This window comes from Elephantulus edwardii, unplaced genomic scaffold (genome assembly GCF_000299155.1).
Source record: "Elephantulus edwardii isolate Elephantulus edwardi_28Jun2011 unplaced genomic scaffold, EleEdw1.0 scaffold00233, whole genome shotgun sequence".
In the NCBI taxonomy this organism is placed as follows: Eukaryota; Metazoa; Chordata; class Mammalia; order Macroscelidea; family Macroscelididae; genus Elephantulus; species Elephantulus edwardii.
The window spans coordinates 4,352,120-4,374,611 of NW_006399983.1; the positions used below are offsets into that span (position 1 = coordinate 4,352,120).

The 22,492-nt window shown below is 38.6% G+C and overlaps 1 protein-coding gene across 1 annotated transcript in view; it reads left to right on the forward strand.

Annotated features, from left to right (window-relative positions):
- DNAH9 (dynein, axonemal, heavy chain 9) overlaps positions 1-22,492 on the forward strand; it is a 623,295-nt gene that overhangs the window by 487,273 nt on the left and 113,530 nt on the right. The window contains 1 exon segment of the mRNA XM_006898570.1: positions 2,769-2,917. Within this exon segment, the coding sequence (XP_006898632.1) occupies positions 2,769-2,917 (149 nt within the window).

Genomic DNA, 22,492 nt, shown 5'->3' on the forward strand with positions numbered 1-22,492 from the left:
TTCCTTTCGATACAGTGATTCAGTATATTCTTTCCATCTTCTTTTAATACTTCTTTTAATACTAATGCAGTTACATAGACCCAGAAATTAGATTAGTAGTTCCCTGAGGACTTTGGGGATAGGAACTAATTAACTAAGCATGAAGGATCTTATGAGGATGATGAAACTGTGCTATTAGATTGTTGTACAGTTGGATAAATTTATTAAAAATTGTTGAGTTGTCCATTTTAAATAAATTATTTTTAAAAAAATATAGACATTATACCTCAATCGGTTTTTTTTTTTTTTTTAAAAAAGGAGCAAAGGCATGGCGTTTGCATGGGATAGGGATGCCACCTTCCAATCCTAATGTTTATCAAGCATGCCCATTCCTCACTGACACAATTAAGTTCCAAAGACGATGTGGTTGTGTTTTAGTGTTACCAGTAATAGAGGATGACCACATCAAATAAAAAATGGAGAATAACTATATTGTTACCTAACCATGACTTACGTCATTACATAATTGCTAAAGACTGCATGTCACGGCCTCACCAAGTTAACACATAATTGTCACAGCCAGCGTTTATGATCACTTCACACCACAGCATTTTTTTACTGTCAAGTGCATATCATTAATGCATAAAATGGTCAGATAGTAGAATTTTTTTTTTTTACTTTGGTCCTAAATGTAAAATGTCAGCTAATGAGGTAGTCAGTATGCAAGCAATAGGTATATAGGAAAATAAACCAAATTGAGAATGTTACAGGGGAATTTATATTCATGAGAGAGACTATCATTAAGACCAAGAGGTGGTTCAAATTTTCAGTGAAGTGCACATAGTTGTTTAATATGTTAGGTTTGGTTTAGCATGAACTAGAATACATTGGAAGGGGACATTGAAACACAGAGAATACAGGAACATGAGAGAAGACATTACTAGAGGATCTTAAGTGTTGGGGAAGGGATAGAAATTATCCAGGATACAGAGGATTGGCTGCCTATTAGCTTTCCAAAGACAATGTTACTAGACACCAGGACTCACAGAATGAGTCAAGTCTGGCCTTGATGCATGGGTGTAAGCTTAGACTTCATCAAATTTTAATTCATGAAATTTGTGTTGATCTTAGTTTTGTAACTAGCCTGAGGCATTGAGATGCTGGGAAGAGTGGAGGGTCCACAAAGAAGAGGAAGACCCTCAAGCAGGTGGATTGACACAGTGACTGCTGCAATGGGCTCTTGTGTGTCAAGAAGTGTGAGGATGGTGCAGGATAGAACAGGGTTCAGATCTTTTGTTCATAGGGTCGCTTTAAATCATACTCAACTTGACAGCACCTAACAACAACAATATGTTGTTAGTTGCTATCAAGTAAGTTCTGATTTCTGGTGCCCTTATGTATAACAGAATGAAGTATTTCCCATGAATGCTGGTATGTTATATTGTATTGTTATAGCTAATGATTCATTCTGTCTCATTGATAGTTTCTTTTGGTCTTGGTTTTCTTTTCATTTTGGTTTGTTGTTGTTTTGTTGTTGTTGTTGTTGTTGCTTTTTTACTCTCTACTGAAAGGAGTCTTGATGGCATTACGTGTAACATGTGGGACTGCTAACTGAAAGGCCTGTGGTTCAAATCTGCCAGAGTCCATGGAAGGAAGAAGGGCGTCTCCTCCCATAAAGATTTACTGCCTCAGAAACCCAGTGAAGGGTTGCTGTGAGTTAGAGTCCACTTGTTGGCACTGAGCTTTGTTTGACTTTTGTCAAACATCATATTCTTTTGTAATATGGTTGGTCCTTCCCTGATGATTTGTCCAAATTTAAGAAAGGCTGAGTCTTACCACCTCACTTCTAAGGAATATTCTGCTTATATTTCTTCTAAAATCTATGTGTTCTTCTGGCAGAGTCTATATTTAGTATTCTTCACCAACACCATGGTTCAAAAAACATCAGTTCTGCTAGTTGTTTTCTTTTCTCATTGTCTCGTTTCCACATACATAAAAGCCAGTGACGTTAGTTTAAGGACTAACGTGCACTTGATTCAGACCATGGCCTTTCAGACACTTGCTGTGCTACTGAGAGCTAGATAGTGAATAAGGATGACAGATGAAGAATTGATGCCTTTGAACTCTGGTGTTTGAGAGGAGCACTGAACATCCCATGCACTGCCAAATTAACAAACAGATATGTCTTGGAGAGGGTGCAGACAAAGTGTTCCTTGGAGGCAAGGATGATGAAGTTTCATCTTACATACTTTGGGTGTGTTGCTAGGAAAGGCTATTCCTTGGAGAAGGACAATGTTCTTGGAAAGATGAGGGGAGGACGAAAAATAGGAAGACACCCCCCCCCAACCAAGGGAATTAACACAGTGACTATAGCAGTGCACTTGAATGTGTCAGAGATGGTGAGGATGACACAGGATAGGATAGAGTTCAAGTCTGTTGTTCATAGGGTTGCTATGAGTTACATTCAGTTGATGGCACCTAACAATAACAACAGCAAAAGGCAATAGACTATGCCATGACTTTTTTCAGATACACTTTAGTCATCAAATTAAAATCTTTGCTTTTTAAAACTTTAAAGGCATATTTTGCAGCAGTTTAGCCCAATGCAATACCTTGATTTCTTGGCTATTGGGATGTTGATTATTGACCCAAGGAGAATGAAATCCTTGACAACTTCAATTTCTTCTCCATTTATTGTAATGCTATTAATTGTACCAGTTGTGAAGACCTTCTTTCCTCACAGTTGAGTTGTAATATATATGTACATGTCTGTGCTTTATTTCTGACAGAGACTTTGTTGAGGAGAAGTTGGGAAGCAAATATGTAATGGGAAGAGCGCTTGATTTTGCAACCTCATTTGAAGAATCAGGACCAGCTACTCCCATGTTTTTTATTCTATCTCCAGGAGTGGACCCACTGAAGGATGTGGAAAATCAAGGTGAGAAGTAGATTTCAAGTTGTGCAAGTACCATGTCCTTGCTCATAATACTGTACTATTTGGGCCTATCAGTATCTCTTTTCTTGATTAAAGGCTCATCATACAATGCTCAATATTTCCTAACCATACAAAAATCAGGCCATTGCTGATCCAACACCAAAGGGTCATCCACAAAAGAAAGGACGGATCTGGACTATACAAGGCAGAATCCACAGCAGCAGTTCCTTAAAGAGACTTTGTCCACTCGCATCCAGCCCTCTCAGTATAGCCAGCATAGCTTCCCTGAATCATCTAGATCCTTTCACAACAACCTCTGGTCCTTTCAGAGGCTTCTGCTGCCCTCAGACTTCAGACCAACCTCCTTCCTTTGGCTTCCAGCAAACTCCAGTGACTCCTACTTCTCCTTTACTGTATTTGTTTCCTTTTGTCCTTGTAACCCATTATCACAAGTGTAGTAGCTTCATAAACATATATTTATTTTCTACTCCTAGAGAGTATATCGCCTCACTGAATTTTACTAGATTTAAAGTGGCAAGAGAAGGATGGGTTATATCCTCCCATGTGATTTACTGCCTATGAAAACCCATTGGACTGTCAACTATGGGTTAGTTCCAACTCGAGAGCACACGACAGCAACAGACTTAAAGCAAGGTGTCATTTGGGCTGTATTCCTTCTGGAGGCTCCAGGGAGGATCTATTTCATTGCCTTTTATGGCCTTAGTAAGCTCACTCTGTCCCCCTATCCATCTCTTTCATACACACATGTTGTTGTTAGTTGCTGGTGACTCATAGCGACCCTATGTACAACAGCCCTAAATTCTGCCCTATCCTGTGCCAATCTCACTGTCTCTGACAGACCTACCCCAGTTACCCCATTCACTGAATAAATCCACCTCATCAAGGTCTTCCTCTCCTGCAGCCTTCAATATGGATTGATGCTCAATATCAAGAAGTCAAAGATTAGTCATTGTCCAGCTTTCTGATGCATGGCAAATAATTGAGGAGACCGTGGCTTGGATCAAGTATACCTTGGTCTCTAGACTGACATCATTGGTCATCAGTACTCCAGTGAGGTCCCTGACAGCACATTTTCTCAATGCAATTTAACCTTTTGATTTCCTGACTGCAAGTATCGAGATTGTTGATGGTGGAGCTAAGCAAACTGACACTATTAACAATCTCAATTTCTTCACCCTCTATCATTGGCCCATTGGCCCAGTGGTGAGAACCTTTGTTTTATTGATGTTGAGCTTCAGTCCATATTGAAAGCTGTGGTTCTTGATCTTCTACAGCAAATGCCTCAGGTCATCCTCAGTTTCAGCAAGCAAGGTTGCATCATCTGCATAATGCCAGCTGTTAGTGAGTCTTCCTCCACACCTGATTCCACATTCCTCTTGACAGAGCTTAGCCTCCCAAATGATCTGTTCCACATATAGATTGAAAAGGTATGGAGATAGGATACATCTTTGGCATATACCTTTCCTGATTTTGAATCATGCAGTGTTTCCTTGCTCTGTTCTGATGACTGCCTCCTGGTCTGAGTATAGGTTTCACTTAAGCACAATCAAGTGTTCTGGGATTTCCATTCCTCTCAAAGCAAGCCACCACTTGTGATCCACACAGTCAAAGGTCTTTGCATAGTCAATGAAACACAGATAGACATTCCTCTGGTACTCTCTGCTTTTAGCAAACATCTGTCTAACATTGGCTATATTGTCACTAGTGCCACAGCCTTTCCTACACCCAGCCTGCACAACTATTTGTAGAGCTATCACACACAGTCAAATGCCTTTGCCTAGTCAAGAATCACATCTTCTGATATTCTCTGCTTTCAGCCAAGATTCATCTGAAAACCATAATGGTTTCCCTCATTCTATGACCTTTTCAGAATCCAGCTTGAATTTCTGACAGTTTCCTGTCAATGTACTTTTCCAGCCAGTTTTTAATATTCTTCAGTAATATTTTACTGGCATGTAGTATTAATGAGACTGTTCAATAATATCCACATCCTGATGGATCACCTTGGGCACAAATACGGATCTCTTTCAGTCAATTGGCCAAGTAACTGTCTTCTAAATTTCTAAGCATAGACTAGTGAGCATGTCGAGGGTATCTGTTTGTTGAAACATCAATTGATATTTCATCACTTCCTGGGACCATCTTTTTTGCCAGTGCCTTCAGTGCTGCTTCGTCCTCCTTTTCTGGTGTTTCTTGATCATAAGCTACTTCCTGAAATGTTTCAGTGTTAACAGTTCTCTTTGGTACAATATTTGTGTGTATTCTTTCCCTTTTTTTTTTTTTTTTTTTACAATTCCTGCAATATTGACGATTTTGCCCAGAGAATCTTTCAGTGTTGCAACTCCAGGCTTGAGTTTGTTCCTTGAGAATGCCAAACATGTTCTTCCCTTTCAGTTTTCTAACTCCAACTCTTTGCAAATTTCATTATAATAATTTACTTTAATAATTATTTACTTTAATAATTTTCTCAAACTATCCTTTGAAATCTTGTGTTCAGCTCTTTTATTTATCATTTCTTCCCTTTGTTTTGGGTTCTCTAAATTCTAGTGGGATTTTCAGTGTCTTTCCTTTTCTAACATTCACTTTGGTCTTTTCTTTCTCCTCTGCCTTTATGAGGATCTTTGGCTTTCTTTATGAATGATATCCATCATGTCATCCCACAGTTTATCAATCATTAGTGTTCAGTGTATAAAATCTGTTCTTCAGATGGTTTATTCCTTCTTCCAAGGAAAAAGAAAAGAAAATCAGAAATTCTAAGAAATACTAAATCAAGAAAACGATGATATGAATAGGAAACAAATTGATATTTGATGTGATTTTAAACATTTTCTTTTGAGAGATACCTACAGGTTTTGGAATTGAATCCACAAAGAAGGGAATGTAATACTCATATAACTTGCCTATGTAGGGAATAATATTTAAATATGTATTCTTGTACAAGTCCTATTTAGGGGGTCTCAATTCTTAAAATGAAGTCACAGTGAAGACATCAATAAAATTAATTAGAATAATAGGATAGAATGAGTATATGTCATATAAAATTGAGAAAAAGTTGGAGGATCAAAGACAATTGAAATAAAAATAAATTGTCTTAAATAGATTAATAAAATACTAACTTTTAGTAACATTATTTAAATTATAAAGTAAGAGTAGGAATTCAGTTCTTTAATGTAGATATCAAAATTTGAGAAGTTTATGCCAATAAAGTAGATAGATACTTAGATGAAAAAGACAACTACCTAAAAAGAAGTAAATTATCAAAGTTTGCTCAATGATCAATAGAAAATCTGAATTGACTTGTAACAAGAGAACATTGCTGTGAATGATAGGAGAACATCATTGTTCTTTATAAATTTGTAATATTCCATTGTGTGGAAGCACTAGAGTTTGTTTATCCACTCTTCTGTTGATGGACACTTAGGTTGTTTCTATCCTTTTGCTATTATGAATAATACTTCCATACATATGGGTGTACACATGCTAGTTGTGTCATGGCTTTTATTTATTTAGGTATTCAAGGGTGATATTAAATATCTGAGTTTTGTAGATGACACAACCTTGCTTGTTTAAAGCAAAGAGGAAACTCTTGCTGCAGAAGATCAAAGACTACAGTCTTTGATACATATTACAGACTTCGATATGTATTACATCTCAGCATCCAGAAGATAAAAATACTTTCTACTTGACCAAAAAGCTCAGTCATGATGGAGAGAAGACTGAAGTTGTCAACAGCTTCATTTAACTTGAATCCACAGTCAATACCCTTGACACTAGCAGTCAGGAAATAAAAAAAGTATTGCTTTGTGTAAATCTGCTGTAAAGGACCTCTCTAAAGTGTTAGGGAGCAGTGCTTTCAGTTTAAAGACTAACATGCTTCTGATTCAAGTCATAATCTTTTCAATTACTTCCTTTCCATCTGAAAATTGAACAACGACTGAAGATGATGGAAGAAGAATCTAAGCCTTTGAGTTGTGGTGTGAGAGAAGAGTACTGAATATCCTGTGGACTGCCAACAGAACAAACAAATATATCTTAGAGAAAGTGCAGCCAGAGTGCTTCTTAGAGGCAAGGATGGTGAAGATTCATTGCACATATTTTGGGCATATTGTTAGGAAGAGTCAGTCCTCGGAAAGGAACATCACGCTTGGAAAGATAAGAGCTGAAAAGAGGAAGACCCTCAATGAACTGGATTGACACAGTGACTAACAACAGGCTCAAGTATCACAGAGATGATGAGGATGGCACAGCAGAGGGCAAGGTTCAGATCCATTGTTCATGGGATCACTATGAGTTGTGGTAGGTCTATGCCTTTGAATTGTGGTATTGGGGGAAAAATATTAAATATCCTGTGGACTGCCAAAAGAACACACAGGTAGGTCTTGAAAAATGTGCATCTGGAACAGTACTTGGAGGCAAGAATGGCAAAGCTTAGTCTCATACTTTGGACATGTTGCTAGGAGAGGCTATTCCTTGGAAAAGGACATCATGCTTGAAAAAAAGGGTGGAGAATCAGCAAGAGAGGAAGATTCTATGAAGATGGATTGACAAAGTGACTACCACAATGGGATAAAAAATATCAGAGACCGTGAGGATGACACAGGATAGGACAGGATTCAGATCTGTTGTTTGTAGGGTCATTATGAGTTGTACTCAACTTGATAGCACCTAACACCAACAAGAATAGGATCATTGACTTACATGGTATTTATATTTCTAGCTTTTTCAATGAGGCATACTACATTTTTCAATGTGATTGAACCATTTACATTCATACTAGCATTGTATAAGAGCTCCAATCTCTTCACAATCTTACCAACATTTATTATGTTCTGGTTTTGTTTTATTAGTGTTATTATTCTTGAGTGAGATAGTGTCTCCTTGTGGCTTTAATTTTAATCTCTCTAATAGGAAATCCAAAGGAACCTTACTGGTGATGTAGTTAAATCATTTGGTTGATGACCTCTATAGAAGAAAGATAAGGCAGTCTGGTCCCCTTATGATTTACAGCCTTGAAAACCCATTGGAGGATTGTTCTATTCTGTTTACTGAGTCTTTTTGAGTTAGAATCCACTAAGTACAGATGAGTTTGGTTTGGTTGAAATGGCTAATGATTAAAAACATTTATTCATCTCTTTGTTTGCTACTAAACTTCTTTAATGAAGAGTTTGTTTATATCCTTTGCCCATTTTTAAATTGGATTTTTTTTTCTTGTTGCAATGTTGTAGTGTTCTTTTTTGATGCATGTGTTTATTTCTATAGATTGGCATATTGCTTTTGTTGTGCTGAGAGGTCAATTATAGCAAAAAGTTTTGTATCACTCTTAGAATTTTTTTTATTTAATCTCTGATTTCTTCCATTACCCAATGGTTTTTAATAAAAGTGTTATTGAGTTTTAATGTATTTTTTTTCTCTGCTCAATAGCAGGCTATTGATTTCTACTTTTATAGTGTGTGATGAGAGAAGATGCTTTATATTGATATTTGGGGTTTTATTGAGCCTCGCTTTTTAAAAACTAAAATGTGATCTTTCAGGAAAATGATCCATGTGCCCTAGAAAATAATGTATACTTGACTCCTGTTAGGTGGAAGTTTCCATATATGCTTATGACATTGAGTTACTTGGTTGTAGCATTTAGATGTTCTGTATCTTTTTTGAGTTCCTTTCTAGTTGCTCTGTTTCACCTAAAGTGTTGTGTTGAAGTCTTTTACTGTTACTAGAATGGTCTGTACCCATACTTTTAAAATGTACTCATGTATCTCGGACATCTGTCACTCTTGGGTATACATTTCTTTTTTACAGTTATGTCCTCTTGAGGAATTGACCTCATTATGCAAGGCTTTCCTTATCTATGGTGGTAGATTTTGCATTAAAGTCTGTTTTATCGAAGATCAATAATGCTGCTCTTGTTCTTTTTAAAAATAGTTTGCTTGATAAATCTTTTCATTCTTTGAGTCTTAGTCCATTCCTGTGTCTGTGTCTAAGTTGTGGGGAGTTCTGGTTGTATAGTCTGTAGGGAATTGCCTGCTAACCCAAAGGTGGCATTTTTCTGCTTATTCAAATCTACTATCAGCTCTGCTACATACAGAAAGATGCATAGTCTCCTGCCCTGCAGTTTACTGCCTCAGAAAAATCTGCTGAATTTAAGCTGCATTTCTTATCAACAGATTGGACATCTTTATAGAAATAGAAATAGAAAGAAATAGAAATAGAAATAGAAATATATATTATAGCCACTATCTCTTTACCAAGGTATTGAAACCTCTTATCTTTTGTGTGATTATCAATAGAAAGGAATTTACTGCTGTGATTTTATTGTGCTTTTTGAGAGGCATTGATGGTTTCCTTGTTTCTTAATTCTATGCCCAATTCTCTTTTTGTCTGTGGATTTTCTTTTCATTTCTTCATTGGTTTTGATTCTGTGTTTACTTAAACTTTATGTTTTTCTTCTTCTTTATCATGATAAGTATGATTGTTCATTTTTCTTGTCGTTTTCTTAAAATGTACCTTTATCTTCCTACTTTTAGAGCAGCCTTTTATTTCTTAATAACATCTTGATTCTCTTCCATATGGAAATTCATATGAGAGTTCACAATTTAGTCCTCTTTTTTTTTCTGTTGCTGTCTTGTCAGATTGATGTTATTGTTTCCTTGTTTTCAGTCATTTCATTTTGCTTTGTTTCTGACAATTCTTCATCAGTGTTGATATTTCACTGATGCTGGCCTGTATCTGAGTCTCACATTGTTATCTGATGTTGATTCTCTGTCTGAATGGTTCCTTTTAATAATTCTTAAAAGGTTTTCTGGTTTTTACAAATTCTCCCACTTCTTTTTTGTCTGGAGATGTATGAATTTTTTATCATATTAAAAACACTTTTTAAAAAATTTGTTTTGTTTTGTTTTGTTTTTATAAGGTGGCTGAAAATAATGATTTATTGCTTAAAGTGGCATTCTTTAGCATTTTTTTTTTAAAAAAACCACTTTTGCTGGTTATCTTAGTCTTGGTTGGTAATTTTTCCCCCTAAGGTTTTAGATACACCATCCTGTTGACTTCTTATCTGCATGGGGTCTGCTGACTCTTTGTAGCCTCTTTGTTCTGGTGCCCCTTTGTAGGTAACTCTTGTTTTTCCTGAGCTGCTCTCACCATGGCATTTTGTCTTTTGGTTTTGACAGGGCTGGTGATGATGTTTTTCTGCCTTCCTTTTGGGATCTATCCTACATAAAGATCTTCTTGGCTGGGTATTTTTTTGTTATATTAGGGACCTCTTCTGCCAGCAAATCTCTATTTCTCTTTTTTATTCCACCTTCTCCTGCTCTGGAATTCCAGTCATGTTTTGTTGTGGGTTTTTTCCCCCTCCTGATAGTGCCCTACATAATTCTTAGTCTTTCTTAATTCTTTTCTCTAATTTTTCATCAAATTAGTGCCCAGAAATTTGCTTTCTATTTCACTGATTGTATATTCCATCATTTCCATTCTGCTCCTGTGTCCTGATGGTGTTTGTTGTTGATTGCCTTTGAGTCAAGCATGACACATAGCGACCCTATGAACAAAAGGCCTGAAGCCTTTCTATAACTGTGGACAATCATCGAAGTTCATAGAGTTTCCGGAGGCATGTTGTTTAGGAAGAGGGACATGTCTGGTAGAGTTAGGTATTTCTTACGTCTTATTGTTAATTATTTCTAGATTCTGTTTTTAGATTTGTTTTGCCATTCCATTCTTGTAATTTGTTAAATTACATTTCTGAGTACTTTTTTGATATTTCCTTCATTTTGTCTGTATTTTCCTTGGTTATGCCTGCATTTTATTTCATCTGTTGCTTAAAGAATATCTTAGTCTTTTAAACTCCTTGTCAGGTAGTTGCATTACCATTTCTTCCTCCCAAAGGTCTTCTGCTTTTGGTCATTTGCTAGAGCCATCTTCTCCTGTTTCTTGATACTTTGTCTCCTGTTTCTGAGGTTTGTTGCTGTTGTCGTGCCATCGAGACACCTACAACTCATAGTGACTCTATGTACAACAGCTCTGAAGCCTGCCTTGTCCTAAGCCAGTATCACTCACTCCAACATACCTACCTCTGTTATCCAGTCAATGAGTCAATCCATCTCATTCAAGGTCTTCCTTTCTGGAATTGTCCCTCCACCCTTCCAAGCATGATGTCCTTCTCCAAGGATCCATCCTGGCCACGTGCCCAAAGGATGTACGATGGAGCTTCAAAATCCCAATCTCTAAGGAAAAACTTGGTTTTACCCTCTCCAAGACAGGAAGAAGGATTGGCTATCCATTTCTGAAATATAACAGGCCTTTGAAAACCCAGTGTTTCTTAGGCAGTAAGGTGCTTATGGAAAACCTATACTTGGACCAGGAGACAACCATCAGAACAGAGCAAGGAAACATAGAATGGTTCAAAATCTGCCTCCATACCTTTTGCAGAACAGATCATTTAGGAAGCTAGGCTTTATGAGGAGGAATGGTGGGATGTCGCATCAGGATTGGAGGAAGACTCATCAACAACCTATGTTATACAGAGGAAACAACTTTGCTTCCTGAAACTGAAGGAAACTGAGGAGGACCAGAAGCACTTGTTGCAGAAGGTCAAGGACTACAACCTTCAATATCGATTGAAACTCAACATCAAGAAGACAAAGATTCTTACCACTTGGCAACAATTGGCAGCACCATGATAGATGGACAAGAGATTGAGGTTGTTAATAAATACAGCTTGCTCATCTCCACAAACAACACTCTTGGCACCAATAATCAGGAAATCAAAAGATGAAACGCATTGAGGAAAATATGCTATCAGGGACCTCTCCAGAGAACTGAAAAGCAACAGTGTCAGTCTAGATGTTAAGGTGCATCTGATCCAGTCTATGGTCTTCACAATTACTTACTATGCAGCAGAAAGCTGGACAATTGAGTAAGGAAGACAGAAGAAGAATTGATGCCTTTGAATTGTGGTGCTGGAGAATCATCTTGAACATATCATAGACTGCCATGAAAACAGATAGGTCTGTCTTTGAGAGGGTAAAAGCAAGTTTCTCCTTTGAGGCAAGGATTTTGAAGCTCAGTCTGACATACTTTGGCCATGCTGCTAGGAGGGACCTGTCTTCAGAAAAGGACATCATACTTGGAAGGGTGGAGGGATCGTGCAGGAGAGAAAGACCCTGGATGAGATGAGTTGATACAGTAACTGGGCCAATGGGGGTTGGTGTGTTGATATCAGTAAGACTGGTGCAGAACAGGGCAGGCTTCAGAGCTGCTGTACATAAGGTTGCTATGGATTGCAAGCAACTAGATGGCACCTAACAACAACAATAAGGTGTTATTGTATTTATTGTGTTTATTTGCTGTATCTTGATTTTTGTTTGTTTTGACATAGTCAAGAAGGCAAGATGTATGCACTGCTCTAGCTGCTAGTCTGGCTAATAGAACTTTCAACATCCATCTCCTGGAGATTGAGGGAATGGACTGAGCTTGTGAGCATAAGTCTCCATTTGCTGGTCTTTTGAGGCAGCTGAGGATGTAGCTGGCATTTCTAGTGATATGTCTGTCCAGCGAGTGAACTAGCCAGGAGTACAGTGAGCATCCCTACTGGTCACTGGTTGGCATGTTGTGTGAGCATACTCCTGGTTGCCTGGTGGATAAGTGAGGCTGTCACAAGTGAGTGGTATGGAAATTCTCACTGAAGGTCCTGGTCAGGTAGGGCTGCACAGGGATTGTCAAGCAAGCACAAGTTTCCAGTTGCAATGGTGGGATGGTGCACAAGGTTGGGAGAGGAAAGAAGGATTTATGCCACCTATAGGTGTCCACAGGTAAAGCATGCTCCTGTCCACTAGAGCACAATGTGAGGGAAGGTGTGCTTCCTGTCCTCCAGATGTCTGGAGGGAGTAGAAAGCATTGCTAGTCTGGGTGTCTCTAGAGCTTGTGGCTAAGAGGGCAGTGTGGAGGGTGAAGCAAGTATATTTAACTTATGCATAGAAGGAAACGTTTCTGCCAACCTCTGGACATGGATACAGAGTCTCTCCTACTTAGATTCACCAGCTGATGGGGCTTCGGCTGTAAGCACTGCTTGTTTTGTCTCTGTGTGCCTACACTGTGCAGGTATGGAGCTCGCTCCAAATGCTAACGATTTCTAATTCTACATGTCTTCTTTGTTTTTACTTTTGCACTTCTTTTGTTTCATCCTTTTGTACTTTCTGTTTCCTTCCACTTGACCCTCAACCTATTTCTTCACTGTTGCTTTTGATATACTGGGTTCTACACTGTCCTCTATATCTGATTCACCTGTTTCCTTAGGTTTTTATTGTTGAAAAACATTATGCTGTTTCTGAAAAACAAACAATTGAAACCATCAACAAAATTAGAAGTTGGTTCTTTGAAAAGGTCAATAAAATCGACAAACCACTAGCAAAACTAACAAAGGAAAAGACAAATAAAAGGTGAAACAGGCAACGTCACAACAAAACCAACTAAAATAAAAAGGCTAACAATGGAATATTATGAAAAACTATACTCAAACAAATATGAAAAGGACAAATGCTTAGAAACTCACAACCTACCTAAACGGACACAACTGAAATTGAACACCTGAACAGATCCATTACAAAAAAAGAAATTTAAAAGTAATAAAACAACTTCCAGAAAAAAACAAACAAACAGAACACCAACCCTGGACCAGATGGTTTTTTAACAAGTTAATTTTATCAAGCATTCAGAGAAGAACTGTCACCAATTCTACATAAATTATTTCAGAAAATAGGGAAAGATGTAATTTCCCAGACTCATTCTATGAAGCAAACATGTTCTTGATACTAAAGCTAGGTAAAGAAATCACCAAAATAGAAAACTATGGGTCAGTATCTCTCATGAACATGTTGTTGTTGTTGTTGTTACGTGACGTCGAGTCATTTGCGACTCATAGTGGCTCTATGTACAACAGTCCTAAACCCTGCTCTATCCTGTGCCATTCGCATGGCCTCTGACACACCTATCCCGATTACCCTAGTCACTGAATCAATCCACCTCATAGAGGATCTTCCCCTCCTGCACTGTCCCTCTACCCTCCCAAGCATGATGTCCCTCTCCAAGGATCTGTCTCTCCTTACAACATGTCCAAAGTATGTCAGACGAAGCCCCAGAATCCTTGCCTCCAAGGAGTAGCCTGGTTTAACCCTCTCCAGGATGAATCTGTTTGTTTTCTTGGCAGTCATGAACATAGATGCAAAAATCTTGAATGAAATCCTGGCCAATAGAATCCAATAATACAGCAAAAAAAATAATTCACCATGACCAAGTGGGATTCATAACAGTTATGCAAAGATGGTTCAACATAAGAAAAACAATCAATGTAATTCATTACATTAATGAAGCAAAGAACAAGAACCACATGATCCTATCAATTGATGTAGAAAAGGCCCTTGACAAAATCCAAAACCTTTTCCTGATTAAAACACTCAACAAAATAGGATTAGAGGGGAATTTCTTCAACATAGTAAAAAGTACATATGCAAACCCAAGAGCCAACATTGTTCTCAATGGAGAGAGATTAAAGTATTTCCTTTGAGAACAGGAGCTAGGCAAGGATGCCCACTATCACCTCTTCTAGTAAATATTGTATTGAAAGTCTTAGTGATAACAATAAGGCAAGAGAAGGAAATAAAAGGTATCCAAATTGGCACAGAGGAAGTAAAATATCTCTATATGCAGATGATATGATAGTATACTTAGACAACTCTAAAGACTCAGCAAGAAAACTATTGGGCATAGTTGACCAATTCAACAAAGTGGCAGGATACAAGATCAACATACAAAAATCAATTGGATTTCTCTACAGTGACAAAGAGAATACATAACTGGAGTTAAGAAAAACAATGCCCTTAACAAAAGCTAATTACAAGATTAAATACTTGGGAATAAATCTAACCAGAAGCACAAAGGATATATTCAAAGAAAATTACAAAACATTACTACAATAAACAAAAAGAAACCTGGAGAAATGGAAGAATATACCTTGCTCATGGATCAGAAGACTCAATATTGTGAAAATGGCAATCCTACCAAAGGCAATCTACACATTCAATGCAATCCCAATACAAATACCAATTCCATTCTTCAATGAGATGGAAAAGGCAGTCTCCAGTTTCATTTGGAATGGAAAGAGGCCCTGAATAAGCAAAGCAATCCTTACAAATAGAAACAAGGTAGGAGGCATCTCACTCCCTGATTTCAAATCCTACTACATTTCTGTGGTGGTCAAGACAGTGTGGTACTGGTACAATGACAGACACATAGATCATTGTAACAGAATTGAGAATCCAGACATTGGCCCATCTACCTATGGTCAACTGATTTTTGACAAGTAAAGGAAGGCCCTCTATGAGGTGGATTGATTCAGTGACTGGGATAATTGGGATGGGAGTGTCAGAGACAGTGCGATTGGCACAGGACAGAGCGGAGTTTAGGGCTGTTGTACATAGGGTCGCTATGAGTCGCAGGCGACTCGACGGCACATAACAACAACAACAAATCAAATCAGTTAAGTGGGGAAATGATAGCTTTTTTAGCAAATGGTGTTGGAAAAATTGGAAAACCATCTGCAGAAAACTCAAGCAAGACTCACACTTCACTCCATACATAAAAACCAACTCAAAATTGATCAAGGACCTATGACTAAAACAAAAGACTATAAACTTCATAAGAGAAAAGCTTAGAAGAACCATAGAAGCCCTAATCCACACATATACAGTCTTCCAGGCAAAACCTGGAAAAACTGACAACCAGGTGAGGATAAAATAGATGAATGTGACCTTCAAAGAATAAAATCCCTATGCACATCCAAAAACTTCTCCAACAGGGTAAAAAGGGAAGCCACAGACTGGGATAAAAATATTTAGAAATTACATGTCTAGAATTTATAAAATACTCGAGCACAACAAGATAAAGTAAAACAAACCAATTGAAAATGGGTACAGGATATGAACAGACACTTCACCAAAGAAGACATTCAGATGGCACACAAACACATGAATAAATGTTCAAAATCCCTAGCTCTAAGAGAGATGCTAACCAAAACAACCATGAGATATCATCTCACCCTAGTAAGAATAACAAAATTTAACAGAACAGCAAACAACAAATGCTTATGAGGTTGTAGAGAAAGTGGAACTCTTATTCATTGTTGGTGGAAGTGTAAAATGGTGCAACCACTATAGAAGGCAGTGTGACCCTTTCTCAGAATGTTGGAAATAGAGCTTCCATTTGACCAAGCAATTATACTACTGGGAATATACCCTAAAGAAACCGTAAATGCCACCCAAACAGATATGTTCACACTCATGTTTATTGCAGCTTTGTTCACTGTATAGCAAAGAGTTGTAAATAACCCAAGTGCCCATCAACAAACAAAAGGCTAGAGAAACTGGTATATTCACACAATGGAATATTATGCTGCACTGAAAAACAAGGAACTAATGAATTATTATACAATATGGGTGACCTTGGAGGACATTATGCTAAGTGAAATATCTCTGTCACAATAAGATAAATATGGCATAATGCTGCTGTCATGAAACATGGTGGGAAACTAAGAAAAGAGGGGATAAATAATTTACCCAGCATTGAAACAGATGAGGGAGAGAGAACTGTATAAAAGGAATATATGATTAGGTAGTATTGTCATGGCAAGAGTTCAGAATAAGAGCAGCATAGTAAAGTGGTTTGGGGTGGGGTGGGGGTCTGTAAAACATTGAAAGAACTTTTTTCCCCAAAGAAAAAAAAGCAATTGGGCAGAGGGGGCAGGGAGGAAAATGTGTAACAATGAACTATTGGAAACCCAAATTCTTTATAAACTTTAATTAATATCTCTATTTAAAAAAGGAGGGGGAAAAGAGGAGTATAAAAAAAAAGCCCCACTCTTTATGTTGTTTCTGACCATGCTGCTGCTGCCTTAGACTGCCTTCCCCATTGTTTAAGGTAAAGTGTACATCTTGGATATGTGATCTATTTGCCACAGCTTTTCTCTCTAATCTTGTATCTTGCCTTTCAGAATTTTCACTCAACTCCAGGTACACAATACTTATTTATATCCTTAGTCATACCATAATCTTTCCTAATTGAGATCATTTCACAACCAGTCCCTGTCACAAACGCTTTTTTGTAAATCAGCAGCAGTGAGTAACTACTCATCCGGAGATCTCAGCCTTCTCTGACATCCTCCCCAGTGAGATCATTTTGGTTTTTGTACACTCTCATTGCTGTTTTATTAGCTGTCACAAAGTTGGACTCTGACTCAGGGACAACATGGAATAGGTTCTATCCCATCCCTGTGAAGAGTTGCATATCATACTGTTATAATCTGTAAGACTTTTATTGGCTGATTTTCAGAAGTAAATTACCAGGCTTTTATTTCTACTCCTTCTTTGTCATAGAAACTTAAAGTTTTCACTGAATTCTGTTCATCATCATCACACCACACAGGCTTCCACCGATGATTGAGTGGCGGTTGTGCATGAGGTATGTTAGCTTGGAGTCAAACCAAGGCCTTTCATAAACAAAGGAGAGGATTCTTTTTTTTTTCTTTTTCTTTTTTTTTATTATTAAATTTTATTAGTTTCAATGAACACTCACAGGGATTCTGGACTTTCACTCCTTCATTGCCACACCAGTCTCTCCACCCTCCTCCCCAGTTTGTTCTTCTTCTCCGCTATCTGAATGTCTGTTTTAATTGTCCAATTGCCACAGTGCTTGTCAAAGTCAGTTCTGATTAATCTCCTTTGTCAGTGTGTCCTTTGCCATTCCCTATCACTCCTCCCTGAGAGAGACTTCACCCTGATTCATAAGGAAACGGGGATGGCGTATTCTCTTAGCTACTTCCTGCTGAAAAGGGACACTGTGGGTTTCAGGGTGAAGATCTTCTCTCACTACTCTAAAGGGCCCCTTTGGCAGTAGGAAACACATAGACTATTATGGAGATTGATTTTGGAATTTAGATGCACTCTTATTGATTGTGCTTGGCTGTACATGTTCATATCCTTGAAGATGTATCATGAGGGTGTTGCAACCTAGAAGACACAAATTTGACTAACAAGTTATAAGTACATGAGTCAAAAATTATGGAAAAGTAAAAGAAAAGATTCTTTCATTGTTTTACAAACCCTCCCCCAGGTCCCCTCCACCATGTAGCCCTCGCTCTAGTCTCCTGTGATGACAGAAATACCCAGTAATATATCTCTTTTAAACAGTTCTCTCCCTCCTCTGTTTCAGTGCAGTATACATTATTGAACCCATCTTACTCAGTCTCTCCCCAACCCCAAGGACAGTCCCATTCACTGAACCTCTCTTGCCTCATATAAATTCTCATAGCACCTGATCTGTTTGTGTTAGAACATCTTATATAATTATAATTGAGTTAAACTTGCATGATTTTCCTTATGTTTACTTGCCTGCTTGCCATTAAAATCTTAAAGGTCAGAGACTATGTCTTTTTAATCATCAGTTTCTTATAAGGCCTTAATAAGTATAGCAAAGGTACTCAGTAAATATCTGCTGAATGAATTAACAAGTGAATGAATATCATAAGAACTATCATCATAGCTTAATTATCTCTGACTTTCACACTTTCACAGTTCTATGTCCCTTCTGTCCCCTGAAGGCTTTGTTCTTTCCATATTTACAAATCTGCTTTCTTCATTCTTATGCCATATTTTCTTTCTGGAAGGCCTTAACACACCCAGTCTATGAGCAATTTCCTGCTGTTCTTGCCAATTGACCTCCAGCTATTGCATCGTGTAGCTTGAAGCTTCCTTTCACCTCAGTCAAGCTGACTTCTCCCTAGTTTATATTGGTTATTTGTCTCTGTATATATTATCTCAGCCCTGTCATGAGGATGAGAAAATAATGCATATTTTCTTATCAGAACAAATATTGCTGTTCATCAACTAGACATTACTTCAACACCTGTGCCATCTCTCTCTGTTGTTTGCCCCCTGCCTTCATGACAGTGTGATTTATTTTCTAATTCCCCACTTAGAGCATACGCTCTGGAGACATTCATATTTTCCACATCTTGGATAGAATCAATTTGCCTCATGCCCTTTATTACCAATTTTTGGATCATCATGGCTGACTCAAACATTCTCTTCTAGCACCAGCTTTTCATGGAGACTACTAGCTTTATCCACTCTCTGTTGGTCATACTGGGGTGATTTATGTATTATTATGAAGCTCAACATCAAGAAAACAAAGGTTCTCACCACAGGGCCAATTTGGAGCATCATGATACGTGGAGAAAAGATTGAGATTGTTGCCAATTTCAGCTTGCTCGGTTCCACAATCCACACTTTTGGCACCAGCAGACAGAAAATCAAAATCTAATTGCAGTGGAAAAATCTGCTGCCAGGGACCTCTCCAGAGCGCTTAAGAGCAAGGATGTCAACCTAAAGACTAAGATATGCCTGATCCAGGCCATGGACTTCTCAATTATTTGTGATGCATCAGAAAGCTGAACGATTAACAAGGATGACAGAAGAATTGATGCCTTTGAATTGTGGTGCTGGAGAACAGTTTTGAACATGCTTTGGACTGGCAAGAGGACTAACAGGTCTGTTGTGGAGAGTATGAAACCAAGTTTCTCCTTGGACGTAAGAATTTTGAGACTCCATCTCAGATACTTGGGCATGTGGCCAGGGGGGCCAGTCTTTAGAGAACGATATCATACTTGGAAGGGTCGAGGGACAGCACAGGAAAGGAAGATCCCTGATGAGATGGATTGACACAAAAACTGGCGTAATGAGGGTAGGTGTGTCAGAGAAAGTGAGACTGGCTCAGGATGGAGGGAGGTTCAGAGCTATTGTGCATAGAGTTACTTTGAGTCGTAGTTGACTGACAGTACCTAACAACAACAGCAACATGATGATGGACACAATGCCACAGGCATCTCAAATACCAGCAGTGGCACCTATGATAGAGAGGTTTTTAGCAGACCTTCTAGACAGAGACAGATTAGGAAGAAAGGCCCAGTGATCTGTTTCTGAAAACTAGCCAGTGAAAATAAAATGTAAAACATCAGAATATTGTCTGATACAAATCTGGAATATAAGCCCCTCTGCTTATCAGGAGTAATATCCACTTCCTAAACAACATGCCTCCAGAAACTCTATGAACTTTGATAAATGTCAATAGTTATAGAAAGGCTTCAGGTCTCATGTTCATAGGGTCGCTGTGAATCATGCTTGAATTGAAAGCAATCAGCAACAACAACAAAAACATGCATATCAATAATCATAAGGATGGTATAGAACCAAGCAATATTTTGCTCTGTTATTCATAAGGTCATAAGTCAGAATGGACTGACAGCAACACACATGAACAGATTACTTAATAAGCAAGGTCACTATGTGCTTCTTGTTGTTGTTATATGTGAGTCACCTGCAACCCATAGCAACCCTATGTACAACAGCTCTGCAATGTCCTGAGCCAGTCTCACTAATTCAAACACATCAACCACCACTGTCCCACTCACTGTATCAATCCATCTCATCTGGGGTCTTCCTCTCCTGTGCTGTCCCTCCACACTTCTGAGCATGATATCCTTCTCCAAGGACCAGTCTCTCCTGGCCACGTGCAAAATCTTAGCCTCCAAGGAGAAACTTAGTTTCACCCTCTCCAAGACAGACCTATTTGTTTTCTTGGCAGTCCATGGTATGTTCAAGACTCCTCTCCAGCACCACAACTTGAAGGCATTGATTCTTCTTCTATTATCCTTAGTCATTGTCCAACTCTCTGGTGCATAACCAGCAATTGTGACGACTGTGGCCTGGATTAGGCGCACTTTAGTCCCTAGACTAACATTGTTGCTTTTCAGCACTCTGGAGATATCCCTGACAACAGATTTTCCTAATGCAATTAATCTTTTGATTTCCTGACTGCTGGTATTAAGAGTGCTGACTGTGGAGCCAAACAAGCTGTAACTGTTAACAACTTCAATCTCTTCTCTATCCATCATGATGATGCCAATTGGCCCAGTGCTGAGAACCTTTTTCTTCTTGATGTTGAGCTTCAATCCATATTGAAGACTACAGCCCTTAACCTTCTGCAGCAAGCCCTTCAGGTCTTCAGTTTTAGCATGCAAAGTTGTGTTATCTGCATAACATAGGTTGTTGGTGAGTCTTCCTCTAATCTTGATGCCACTATTCTTCCTCATAAAGCCCAGCCTTCCAAATGATATGTTCTGCATATATATTGAAAAGTTATGGAGACAGGCTGCATCCCTGACACATTTCTTTGCTGATTTTGAACCATGCAGTGTTTCCCTGCTTTGTTCTAAGGACAGCTTCCTGGTCCGAGTATAAGTTTCGCATAAGCACAATCAACTGTTCTGGGATTCCCATTTTCCTCAAGGATAACCACAATTTGTTGTAATCCACACAGCCAAATGCCTTTGCATAGTCAATGAAACACAGATAGACATTCTTCTGGTATTCCTTGCTTTCTGCCAAAGATCCATCTAACACTGGCAATAATGTCTCTAGTGCCACAACCTCTTCTAAACCCAGCTTGTATTTCCTGTAGTTCTCTTTCAGTGTATTTATTGTTCCAGTTGGTTCTGGATAATCTTCTGCAGGATTTTGCTAGTGTGTGATATTGTTCAATAATTTCCATGCTCTGTCAGGTCACCTTTCTTTGGAATGAGAATAAATATGTACCTCTTCCAGTCAGTTATCCAAATAGTTTCCCTCCAGATTTCTTGGCACAACATGGTGAGCACATGCAGGGCAGCATCTGTTTGTTGAAATATGTAAATTGGTATTCCATCAATTCCTGAGGCTTTTTTTTACCAAGTCCTTCAGAGAAACTTGAACTTCCTTCTTTGTCACCATTGTCTCTTGAACGTATGTTGTTCTTGAAATTCTTCTGTGTCAGCCACTTCCTTTTGGTACAGTGACGCTGTGTACTCCTTCTATTCTTTTTTTTTTTAATGCTTCCTGAATCATTCAATATTGTGTCCATAGCATCTTTAAGCATTGCAACTTGTGGCTTGAGTTTGTTCTTTAGTTCCTTCAGCTTAAAAAATGCTGAGTGAGTTTGGCCCTTTTGGTTTCCCGACTCCAGATCCTCGCACATTTCAATATTATAATAACTATGAATAATATCAATAAAATGGGGGCATCACATATCCAAAACAATCACCCACACCCACAGGTGTTAAAGATGGGACATGGACCCAAGCATTGAGCACTCTCCTTCATAGGGTCGCTATATGAGTCGCCTGTGACTCGATGGCACTTAACAACAGCAACATATCCTGACAAAGCGTATAGTTTATTATTAATATTAAATTTGGGGAGAATGCGCACCGCCGCCTGCCAGACCAGGGGAACGCTGCCGCCAGACTGGGAAACGCCACGAGAGGGACCCAGAAGAGACCCGGGAAGAGCAGCAGCCAGCCACCTGCCGCGGAACTCCAGAGGAGCGAAGACTGTGAGACCCCAGAGGAGCGAAGACTGCCGGACACTGTGGGACCCCCCTGCAGCCTACACCTGTGTGACCCTTAGCACACAGGGTGCT